The sequence below is a fragment of the Lepidochelys kempii genome, chromosome 4, assembly GCF_965140265.1.
Source record: "Lepidochelys kempii isolate rLepKem1 chromosome 4, rLepKem1.hap2, whole genome shotgun sequence".
NCBI classification, from domain to species: Eukaryota; Metazoa; Chordata; order Testudines; family Cheloniidae; genus Lepidochelys; species Lepidochelys kempii.
This window is the reverse complement of record NC_133259.1, coordinates 91,402,272-91,414,912: the sequence shown is the minus strand read 5'-3', so window position 1 is coordinate 91,414,912 and position 12,641 is coordinate 91,402,272. Positions and strand designations below refer to the sequence as shown.

The 12,641-nt window shown below is 45.2% G+C and overlaps 1 protein-coding gene across 1 annotated transcript in view; it reads right to left on the bottom strand.

Annotated features, from left to right (window-relative positions):
* The window catches only part of CORIN (corin, serine peptidase), a 319,432-nt gene extending 311,614 nt beyond the window's left edge, over window positions 1-7,818 (bottom strand). The window contains exon 1 of the mRNA XM_073342123.1: window positions 7,693-7,818. Within this exon, the coding sequence (XP_073198224.1) occupies window positions 7,693-7,767 (75 nt within the window). The 5' untranslated portion in view covers window positions 7,768-7,818. The remainder of the gene's footprint in view (window positions 1-7,692) is intronic.
* Between the last annotated feature and the right edge of the window lie 4,823 nt (window positions 7,819-12,641).

Here is a 12,641-nt window from a genome sequence, read left to right as displayed (position 1 = left end):
TTAAAGATGACATTGTTCAAAACTTTCAAATAAATAATACAGACAATATAAAAAAAAGTCTTTTCTGGGAGTTAGGTAAATCAGTATTTAGGGGCCAGTTGACAAGCAATGCCTCTCAACTGAAAAAAGAAAGAGCTCAAGAAAAAATAGAATTAGAACAGGAGATAAAAAGTTATAAGATATTCACAAAAACACAAATTAAAAAAAATACCAACAATTAACTAATATTAGAGGGAAGATGAATATGTTGCAGGAGAGATGCCACTGAAAAAGCCCTTGGATATACAAAGCAGAAGTTTTATGAAAATGAAAATAAAAGTGATAGAGTATTGGCTCAAAAACTTAAAGGGATTCTAAAGCAATCAGCAAAAGATAGTTACACACCCCGATGCAATAAGTGCAACTTTTGCTGCTTATTATAAAAATCTCTACACCTCATATACTGCAAGCTCTGAAGTTATTCAAAAATATCTGGAAGTAGAAGACTTGCCAAAGATAAGCGAAACTGATAAAGAAACTTTAGATAAAGAAATAACAGAAGAAATTCTAGAGACAATAGCAAGTATGAAAAGCGGCAAAACTCCAGGACTTGCTGTCTTTCCAGCTAAATTTGATAAGGTATTTAAGGAAGTATTAGTGTGTCTCCGTTGAGAGATACCTTCAATACTTCAATACTATTCTGTTAGGAATATGTTCTGGAGGCACTTCCACAACCGATGAAAGAAGCTGTTGTGGTTGTCCTCCCTAAAGATGGGGAAAGGCCTTACCTTAGGCAGCTCCGATAGGCCCATAACACTTTTAAATCATGACATGAACATTTTAGCAAAAATACTAGCTAGCTATTACAGTCTTTGCTCTCAGCTTTTATAAATCCAGATCGAAGTGGATTAATTAAGGATAGACAAATGTCAGACAATAGTTGGAGAGTACTTGGAATCACCCATAATGCCAGATCAAAGTAAGATCAATTTCTTATGTTATCACTAGATGCAGAGAAAGCCTTTGATAGAATAGAGTGGAACTGTTCATTTCAAGGCCTGTTCCATATAGATTTAGACCCCCCAGTTCCTGAAATGGATAACTGCTCTTTACAGGAGCCCAAAAGCAGCTGTGTGAGTTAATAGGGTCAAACCTCTCCTATTTGAATTGTCCCCTTTATTTTTCCCACTGGCCATGAATCCTTTTGCATAGAGGATAAGGAACAATGAATCCATCACAGGAATAAAGCTTACAGAAATACATCAGAAAATGATGCTATATGCAGAGGATATAATATTATTTCTATTTACACCAAATATTTCCCTAAAATTAGTTGCTAAAGAAATCCAGGACTTTGGGAAAGCATCTGGTTTTAAAGTAAACTATGCCCAACCTGAAATGCTAGTTATAAATTTCTGAAAAGTCAGGTTCTGAAAAGTCACTCCTCCAGAAAACATTTGGGTACAAATAGGCAGCAACTACAATACCTTGGAATTCAAATCTCAAACAATCTAGAAGATCTCTATGATTTAAATATCAAACTACTACTTCAGCAAACGAGCCAAGATCTGAATGCTGGGAGAAGTATGCAATTTCTTGGTTGGGAAGGATAGCCACATCAAAAGGAATATTCTGCCAATATTTTTTGTTTCAAAATCCTTCTGTGATTATCCCCAATAAAACCGTAGCAAGAATACAGAGGATGTTGTTAGAATTTATATGGAACAAGAGAAGACCAAGCGTGAGTGCAGCTATTTTGTACAGACCCATTAAACAGGGTAGACTGGCTGTTCCAAATATTCTGTGGTGCTATCAAGCCAGCCAGCTCAAAGCGGTAGTGGAGTTGGGGTGCTCTAACCCAGTCAAATACTGGATCTTTTTTAGACAAGAAAATTGTAACAGTGTAAACATCACTAGGCTACCATGGATTGATAAAATATTGTGCCCTCCAGAAATTTACACACATCCTTTAGCAAAGTGTAATCTATGGGTTTGGGACAGAACTAGAGATAAGATAAATTCTTTCCCCTCACCAATGACACTCATTGCAAATAATCCAGATCTTAACCCAAATTGTGAACCAGAAAGCTGCACACATTGGAAGAGTTATGGAATACACATGGTTGGCCAGCTATTCAGTAAAGACAATTTTCTAATTTATTTAGAGATCAAAACTAACTTTAATTGGCCCACTCTACCCTGGTACCAGTACTTTCAGGTCAAAAGTTATGTTTCTCAACTTTCTGTAGAAGTGATAGTGTCTGGTCAATTTGAAAACAAAATAATTTATTAATTAATTTATTTAATTAATTTATATCGTCTTTTCAGACAGCTTTTATAACAAAAAAGTCTCCATATATGACACACTGGGGAAAGGATGTGGATAGATAAATTACTGCAAAGAAATAGGGTTTGACCTGGAAAAGAGGACCAGCAACCTCAATCTGTAGAATAATAAAAGAAAATGTCTTTAAGATATTGTTTCAATGGTACCTCACATCAGTCAGGGTAAAAAATATATAGAGATTGAATGTGGATAAAAGTCAGAGAAACTGTGGTGAAATAAGAGATTTTATGCATGTATAGTGGATATGCCTGGACATTAGAAAGTACTGGGATGCAATTCATAACAGTATATCCCAAATTGTTGGAAACGTATTACCATATGATCCTTTGGTAATCCTTCTGGGGCTTCCTAGTGGACATGGTCACACAAGAGGAAATGAAGAATTAATCTCCCATATGCTAGTAGCTGCTTGACTATTGGTAGCCTCTCTCTGGGGAAAAAAAATAGTCCCACCATAAAGGAATGGTTCAATATTATGAGAGGTTTTGCTTATGGAAAAATTAACACACCAATTATGTACCCACCAAAATAGAGGACAGTTTGATATTTAGATATTTATATTTAGACCTTTTATTCATTACTCACACAAAGTACACTCACCTGAAAAAAAGCCCCAGCACACCTGTCCAATTTTTTAAATATTAATATTTGATAGATATGCCTGGTATGTTATATATATGTTTATATTGAAATGTCACTTAATAAAATTACTAGAAATTACGTATTATAGGTGTTGTAATGATGCTCAATCTGTAATATAGTAACACCCTGTTAAATAGAAAGATCTGATGATGTATTCCTGTATAATGTCTCTTTAAACAAAAGCATAACTGTTTGTAATGATTCTGATATTTATACACACTGTAAGGAGAGTGATCACTTAAAGTGAGATATTACCAACAGGATTGGAATTAATTTGCAAACTGGATATAATTAATTTAGGCTTGAATAGAGACTGGGAGTGGATGGGTCATTACACAAAGTAAAACTATTTCCCCATGTTTATTCCACCCCCCACCAGTCCTCAGACGTTCTTGTCAACTGCTGGAAATGGCCCACCTTGATTATCACTACAAAAGGTTCCCCCCACCCACACCCCCGCCAGCTCTCCTGCTGGTAATAGCTCACATTAAGTGATCACTCTCCTTACAGTGTGTATGGTAACACCCACTGTTTCATGTTCTCTACGTATATAAATCTCCCCACTGTATTTTCCACTGAATGCATTGGATGAAGTGAGCTGTAGATCGAAAACTTATGCTCAAATAAATTTGTTAGTCTCTAAGGTGCCACAAGTACTCCTTTTCTTTTTGCGAATACAGACTAACACGGCTGTTACTCTGAAACCTGTCATTAGACTAGATCAGTGGCTCTCAACCTTTCCAGACTATTGTACCCCTTTCAGAAGTCTGATTTGTCTTGCATACTCCCAAGTTTCACCTCACTTAAAAACTGCTTGCTTACAAGGACATCAGACATAAAAATGCAAAAAGTGTCTCAGCACACTATTACTGAAAAATTGTTTACTTTCTCATTTTTACCATACAATTATAAAATAAATCAATTGGAATATAAATATTGTACATTTCAGTGTGTGGTACAGGGGTGGCCAAACTTATTGACCCTCTGAGCTGCATACGACAATTTTCATAACCTGGAGAACTGGGCATGCCTGCTGGGGCTCAGGGCTTCAGTCCTGTGGGGCTCACCTGCTGGGGCCTGGGGCTTCTGCCCTGCAGCAGGGTGCTATGGTTTGAGGCTTCCGCTTTATAGGAGGCACATGCCAAGGCTCAGGGCCCCAGCAAGTGCACCCACCGGGTTGAAGCCCTGAGCCCTGTCAGAGGCCAGAAGCCCCAAGCTCCCTTCCCTGCCAGTCTTTTAGGCAGAGAAAGGGGGGCATGGTGGGCTCCAGAAGCTGCATTTTAACTGTAAAAGAGCCACATGTTGCTCATGAGCTGCAGTTTGGCCACCCCCGTATAGTATATAGAGCAGTATAAATAAGTTGTATGAAACTGTAGTTTGTACTGACTTCACTAGTGCTTTTCATGTAGCCTGTTGTAAAACCAGACAACTATCTAGATGGGTTGATGTGCCCTCTGGAAGATCTCTGTCTACCCCCAGGGGTACATGTACCCCTGGGTAAGAACCACGGGACTGGCTGATCCCAGTGGTCTCTTCTGGCCTTGGACTCTATGGCTGCTCTGCCCTGAGATGTGACTAAAGGACCTGGATTTTAAATCAAGTGGAGAATGGGGACAACATAATATAGGACAATATTTACAAACGTTTCAAATAATGGGCTGTGTTAATTGTTTATCGTGTTTTATTGTATGCAGTGTATAAAATGTTTTTAAAGTGTACTAAACGCTATTGCTGTACAGCGCCAAAATGTAAAGTCGGTGTTTTGCGGTTCCTTCCTAGACATTGTGTAAGAAGCCATTAGCTACTTAGCTAGAAGTGAGTTTTGAAATGTTGCCGCCCCCCCCCCCCAGAAGGGCTCATTCCTTCGCTGGGAGTTCTGGTCTTCTCATTAGAGCAGGACATTATAACACCCCGTGGGGAGAAAGGCTCTGAACGTCACACGCGCACTGTTCAAGCTATTGCCCCAGTGGCGGTATATTACATCTGAGCTCTGTGCCGAGTCGGGAACCCTTTATACATCTCCCTTGCTGCTCTTTAGGAAGCTCAAACGTTTATAGAAAAGGAGGACTTGTGGCACCTTAGAGACTCACCAATTTATTTGAGCATGAGCTTTCCTGAGCTACAGCTCACTTCATCGGATGCATACTGTGGAAACGCAGAAGACATTATATACACAGAGACCATGAAACAATACCCCCTCCCACCCTACTCTCCTGCTGGTAATAGCCTATCTAAAGTGATCATCAGAGCTATTACCAGCAGGAGAGTGAGTTTGTGTGTGTGGTTTTTGGAGTGAGGTGGGGGGGGGTGAGAAAACCTGGATTTGTGCTGGAAATGGCCCACCTTGATCATCATACACATTTTAAAGAGAAAAAGAAAAGGAGTACTTGTGGCACCTTAGAGACTAACCAATTTATTTGAGCATAAGCTTTCGTGAGCTACAGCTCACTTCATCGGATGCATGCTGTGGAAACTGCAGCAGACTTTACATATACACAGAGAATATGAAACAATACCTCCTCCCACCCCACTGTCCTTTGCATGGGCTATTACCAGCAGGAGAGTGAGTTTGTGTGTGGGGGGAGGGAGGGTGAGAAAACCTGGATTTGAGCTGGAAATGGCCCAACTTTAGATACTTTAGATAGGCTATTACCAGCAAGAGAGTGGGGTGGGAGGGGGTATTGTTTCATGGTCTCTGTGTATATAATGTCTTCTGCCGTTTCCACAGCATGCATCCGATGAAGTGAGCTGTAGCTCAGGAAAGCTCATGCTCAAATAAATTGGTTAGTCTCTAAGGTGCCTCAAGTCCTCCTTTTCTTTTTGCGAATCCAGACTAACACCGCTGTTACTCTGAAACCTGTCAAACGTTTATGTTCACGACTTCCCCTTAGTCTGCCCAGCAGCCCCTGACTTGGCGACCCTTCCTTCCCCGCCCCTACCCCAGAGTACCCGGAGTCTGGGGCTGGTGCAGGAGACCATAGTTCCGACACGCGCCCGCTTCCCTAGTCTGGGGTCCAGGGTGCACCTGGGCGAGCGACAGCGAGTTAACACTAGGATTTTGCCCTGTCTACAGTAGGATTTTACAACGTGTTAGTTAACACGTGATCGCTGTCCCCTTGTCTCTCTTTTTCCTAGCGTAGCCCGGGCCCCAGCATTCTCCGGCCCAGGGAACGTGCCTAGAGGACTGGGAACACCCGTACTCGGCACATCCTCCCGTTTGGATTCATCACAACCGCGCTGCCCCTCAGAGCGCGATTAACTGCCCGTTTCCGCCTTGCATTTCACTCCTGCGTCTTCGGCGAGCCCGCACGAGATGGGCTCCGCGCGCTGCCCCGCGGCAGCCGGGAAGAAAAGCACAAGCGTCGCTCTAACCCTGGCCGTGCTGCGTCTAGTTCTGCCTCTCCCCCGCCTCGCCCTTGAGGAAGGGCAATAATCACATTGACACTCACTCGGGACAGCGCGCAGCACAGACGCCGGAGAGCAGCTGCTCCGCGCACACATGGCCAGACACGCGGAGCGAACTTGTTACCTGCTGCGCTCCGCATGACTTTTCTCAGCTCTCGCCAATCACCGGCCGCAAATGGATCCGATTAAAACCAAATTAACCCCCTTTGCTGTTCTCCTTGAGCCCGGGCCGCTAACAGAACGCGGCGGGGCTGGGCACAGGAAGGTGACTGCGGATTTATCCTTTGTAGGGCAAGTCTTACCCTGGACTTCTGTTCAACTTGGGGGCTCAGCCCGCGCCTGTCTCCAGGGAGTCAGTCCTGTCTGGGGCCAGTCAGATGCGGTGATATTTTATTTCAGCCCTAAAGGGCCTGGCTATTGGAACACATTCATTTTGATCACTTCCCTGATTGCTAAGGGAGGCTGGGGACAGAACCACTGGCGGCATTTGTTGATTACACACCGTCCTCCCTTGACAATGAAAGGAAACGAAACGTTCCCTGGTTACATTAAAGGGCAGCAGGGCGGTTTCTCCTTGCCAATGATTCGCCGCTGTAAGTTGGTGTGCCATTGTGGTGTCTCGGCGGTGACGGGCTGAACTTTCTCGAGTGTCTGAAGTAAGCTAAAGTTAATTGCCCCTTTACAAAATATAAAGCGGGCGGTGGAAAGGCAGAGGGCTGCTACGCTTGCTGTGCAAGGTGCAGCGGCTCGGCCACCAGGCTGGACCCGCTCAAGAAGTTTCTCCTTTCCCCAGAGCGCTTCTCGAACACACCCGTCGGGCCGGAATGAGACACTCCGGTTTCTGCCCCCAAGGAACTATGCCCCCTTTAAAGGGGATCGTTTCTGCAAAGCTAATTCGGCTTGAGCTGGTTTCCTTGGGACCGTGGGTTCCTCTAACCCGAACCATGTGGATTCCTACCCTGCTGCCCCTCGCCCCAGTCTGCGGGCGACTCAGCGAGGAGAGCGCTAGGCGCTGCCCAGACAGCCTCGCTGCAGAGCGCTGCCGGAACCGCGGTGTTCTCGTCCCCCTTCTGCTGCGCATCTTGCGCGCCTCTCGGCGCGGTCCTCGGGACCCCCGGCTGCTACAGCCCGAGACCCCTGGCTGGCAGCCGCTCTGGGGCTTACTTACTCACCCGGGAGGTGGAGATGACTACATCGGGACCCGATGGGCTACGAACGCAGCCCCGGGCGCGCCAGGAGCCTGTGGCCACCGCTGGTGCCAAGGGGACGGACCCATGCGGTAGCTGCGTAGGGTGGCCGGGGAGCTGCGCTTGCCTTACCCGGTCAGTGGAGAGGACCTGGCGGTAACTCTCTTCTTCCGGAGGCAGGGCAGGGAACGGTTGCATCGAGAACATGCTCTGGCTGCTGCTTAGTCTTCTCCACCTTCCTCCCCCCACCCCTTCTCCTTTCTACATCTCACACGGAAGTGCCACGACTGCCTGCCTCCCTCCTAAACCCACAGGCTGGGCTCAGGGGCGGGAGGGGGCTCCGCATTTTGTCTGCTCCCCCCGCCACCCTCTCCCACCCAATAATAATAAACCTCAACGCGCAAGCCACCATTCCCCCCTCCCCCCCTTTGTTCGCAAGGACTCGATTCCCTGGGAACAGGCTGGGAGCCAACTCCCCGAACTCATCTTACTGGGAGGAGAGGTAACCGGGGGCAGGAAACTAAGGCAGGAAGATTAAGAGTCAGGCAGATCAGCCCCAGCTTTTACCCCCATGGCAGGTGACGTGCAAAGGGATCGAGGCTATGCCCGGCCACCACTAATCACTCGCTAAAGCTAAGGGACAGGGGCTGGTCACGTAGCTCACCCCACTTGTGTAGATGAATTTCTGTCACTCTGACCTGTCCTCGCCTTATCCGGGCTACAGGGGCTCTCCTGGAGAAAAGTGGCAGCACTGCCTTGCCCCTCCACCCTTTGGTTCCCTGCCAATAAAACGATCCTATCGCCCTACCAAGTTCGGCCGGCTGGCCGGTAGCCTTTCCGGGGTCAGCCAGGTGCACAGCTCGCCCAGAGGAGCTAGCCTCCATTCCTTCCCCGGCTGATCACAAAGTAAAGGGAAGGGTGGAATCGATCCCTCCCCCAACCCAGGTTTATTTCACTCAGGCAATCTTGAATAGGATGCCACTACTGGCTGCAAAGAATATTTGGCTTCTGGGTTTATTTTGTTTTAATGGTCTTGTCGCTGACAGTTTGATGAAGCAGGGGTTGCAAAGCTCTTCTCACAAGGGCTTTTACTCCTCTGTGCAAGGAAACATGAAAGGTGGGGAGGTAATTGATGATCATATTTGATTAGACAGAATGCTGTGCTCTATTTCTACAGGCTCTTGGACAAAGTACAAGTACGTTGCCCGCTCTGCAGCCTCCTGAGGGACTAGAGAAGAATGGAAATTAAGCCCCAGGGAAGTGCTGATTAAGACACCATTCACATTCCCCACCGAAGATGGCAGGTGGGGGAAGTTATCTGGGCACATTTAAAATTAATGATTGTCCTCTGATCCTATGGACTAGGTGAAATTGAGGCTAGAATTCCACAGAGAAATGGGTTAGACGTTGCCAGTATAAAAGGAGAGCCCAGCCTGGGCAAGGAGAGAAGAAAGCTGGAGGAATAGACTCCTGGGAGCTTGAAACAGGGCCAATGAGCTCCCTTCACCCTATCAGGGGCCTCCAATCCCAACTCGTTCAAGTACCTGAGCAAGATCCATCTCTTCACTTTATTTCCTAGGGGGTAAAAGTGGCATGTTGCTGAAGGACTCGAAATCCCGGAAGGGGGAAGAGCAAATCACAGATGGATGATTTCATATACAGCCTTCCCAACCCATAGTCTAAACTCCAAGGCCGAAGAAATATGTAAAACAAATTTAAAGATAGTGTGACAGCTACCGTGCCCGGGACCTCAAAAGCTGAAAGTGAGGGAGTTTCCACAGCTTGAACCACAGAGCCAGGTGCTCAAGCTCAGAGCTGTGCCAGACTGGTATCGCTGTGGGTCAGGCACAGGGAGAAACCTCACACACACTGAACAATGATTACAATCCATATAAACAGGTGTCAGAGTAACAGCCCTGTTAGTCTGTATTCGCAAAAAGAAAAGGAGAACTTGTGGCACCTTAGAGACTAACCAATTTATTTGAGCATGAGCTTTCGTGAGCTACAGCATTCGATGCATTCGATGAAGTGAGCTGTAGCTCAGGAAAGCTTAGTCTCTAAGGTGCCACAAGTACTCCTTTTCTTTTTGCGAATCCATATAAAATTTGCACATATTTTGATTGGTTCCCCTTCTCCTTGTACATTGCTTGTTGGCTCATGCTCCAATCCTGCAACTGGATCCGTACAGAAGGACCCTTATAGCCAGGTGGAGCCTCACTGAAGTCAGTGGATCTCTGCAGGGTTCCCAGTGTCCACATATATGCATCTGATTGCAGGACTTCAGCCAAAGATCAAGGCAGGGAGTACCTGTGTTTGCGGACAATGCCTACTACATTGTGGATGCTACCAGAATATAAAAGGATCCAGTACTTTTCCAGGAGCTGCAGTCACCCTTCACTTAGAAAGGACACCATCTTGTGTAAGTAGATTATGAGAATATGCTTCAGCTCTACTTACTAAAACAAATAAGCTTCTACTATTGTACTTTAAGAATGTTTTTTAGCGCTAGTGCAATGTCACTGTAGTGATCATAAGAAAAAAAGTGAGAATCTAGCTCCAACTAAAAAAACCCTTGACTTGAACCTAACTTCCATCACTGATCTCCACCCTGGCTCTCATTCCAGACACTACCCCATATTTTAGAGTAAAAGAGAGACCACCAAGATACTTAAATAAGCACATCTCACGATCTTCTGCCAACCCATACTCTTCCCCAGCCCTCCTGTGTCACCATCCCTTGCTTTATGCCACGCCTAATTTACCTGCAAGCTCCTAGGGCAGGGACTGGCCATTTTGTTTCTCAAATGCCATGCACACCAAACTGTACATAAATGCTTCCAATCCAAATGCTACGGTCCAATCTTGCATTTTTCACTTGGGCAAAATCCCCCGGTAGAAAATGAAAAGTAGAACAAGTTGCTGCTACTCCACAAATAACAGCAAATGTGTGGAATAAGAAACAGAGAACCAAACGGTTTAAAAGACTTTGCGACTGCTGGCTGTTCAACAGTAGTCAGACAGGGAATTAGCCTTTACACAGTGATTTTCTTGGTTAATATTTTGTAAAGTATGTTAACTATTCCTCTCAAACGCCTACATTAGGAAGAGGGTGAATAGTGGCATTAACCCCATTTTACAGATAGGGAAACCGAAGCCCAGAGGAGAAGTGTATTGCTCAAAGCCCACAGCAAGTCAGTAGTGGAGCTGGAATTAGATCACCTGGACACCTCACTCCACCCACATTCTATGTTGCCACTCCAGTTGCTGAAGCCTCTGTGAAAACTATCCACATTTTTATTGTAAGGTCTGGAAGCCAGGGCAAACCTAAGCAAAGTTCTGTTTCTAGCAGCTATTTTACTGAGACCACTACATTTTGGAAATTAATATATTAACAAAGTGTTCTGTTATTTTAACATGCTCCCCTCCCCCATCGCTTCGCTTATTAGTGGTTTCCAGATCAGGAACATAGCTTGCCATTTAGTCTGTCTTCACACTAACTAGATACCCACACACAGTTGGTGACATTAGTCTATCAGCGGAAAGCAGAACTTGTTTTCCAGTGGAATGATCTGTATAAATTTATAGTACAATACACATTTTAAAAAAACTGTTACTGAGAATAGTGAAACAAGGGAATACACATACATATTATTGTCTCCTAGCAAATTTGATTTACTAATGTAGATAATTTCTCTTTGATTTTATTGTTCTCAACCATATGCTTGGCTTCCACTGCCTGGTAGAGTGCAGAATAATTTTGTTAAATTTATATGTATTGAAAGCAACTGGTTAGTTTGGTTGGAGCCAGAAGATAAAGACTGAAGTATATACTTGCATTTCAGTGCAGCCAGAGGGAGAAACGTCTAAAATGGCCAGAGCATGAAAAATAATTTAAGAGGAAGAGATTGGAGTAAACAATATTTAAGAGGAAAAATGGGACTATACTATGCCTGACCTTTGCCTGCTTTTGCAGTCTTCTCCCAACCTGTGCATCGCAGAACAGCAGCCATACAAGAAGTGTAGTTCTTAGGCTCTATGGCACAATTACTTCTGGCTAAGAGTATTAGCCATCCTACAAGTGGTAGGAATTAGCTCTCTGCCCTCGTCTCCGTCCCGCACCCCAGCAGCCAGATACAGCTGGAATCAGAAAGGAGCACACACACACAAAATCTAAAAGAGCGATGTATGAGCTGCACCCCACCAGGCATCGTGGCTGACGCATGGCTGTTGGTGCCCCTACTGGGACAGTCCATGTTTGTACATTATCCAATATAGAGCAGTGTTTTAAAGCTTCAACTGAGCCCACAAACTTTGTACAAATAGTTTTAGTGTGTCTACATAGTGAGATTTTAACCATGACTATTTAATGCAGGAGGAATGATGGGATGTCTGTGTGACAGATATTGCAATCCCATGCACTGTCTTTGGAGACCATATTTTATTAAGGTTATGGTTAATGTATCACGGTGGGCCAGGAACTGTGTGCAACTCCAAGAAGGAGGGTTATCACAGCTCTGAAAGGCGCTAAACACAGTGGGTCAGTGATTAAGGTGGCTCATTCAGGATGCAAACCCCACCAGAGAAGTAACACCCCCCTAGGGAGGGTTGCATATCGTGGATTCTCAGACACAGACAAGGCATGTGGTATAAAAAGGCTGGGTTTAAACCGACTCAGGGGCCTTCTCTCTGACCCAGCACATGGACCTTCTGTCCAAGGGAAGCCCCCAATCCTTCTGGAAGGGTGGGAAAGATCTTGGCCTACTCGGGCCCCGTAACACTGAATGACTCTGGTAAGCTTTTAGCATGTATATAGGAACTTCCTCTTTTATGTTTTTTCTGTAATGCTTTAATGAACATGCTTGCTTAGAGCTGCGTGTCAACTGGAACCTGTTTCTAATATATTGTTCATAGCCCTTGGAGACAGAGCAATGCATGGGCCCTGGCCATTAGGCAGACCGGCTTGCTGGAGATACCACCGTGTAAGGCAGGGAGCTGTGCAGCCTTAAAACCCCTTGTCAAAAGAAAGTGTGAGAAAGGTCCCACCCCAGAGATAGGTAATGGCTGGAGTCCTGACACCTGAC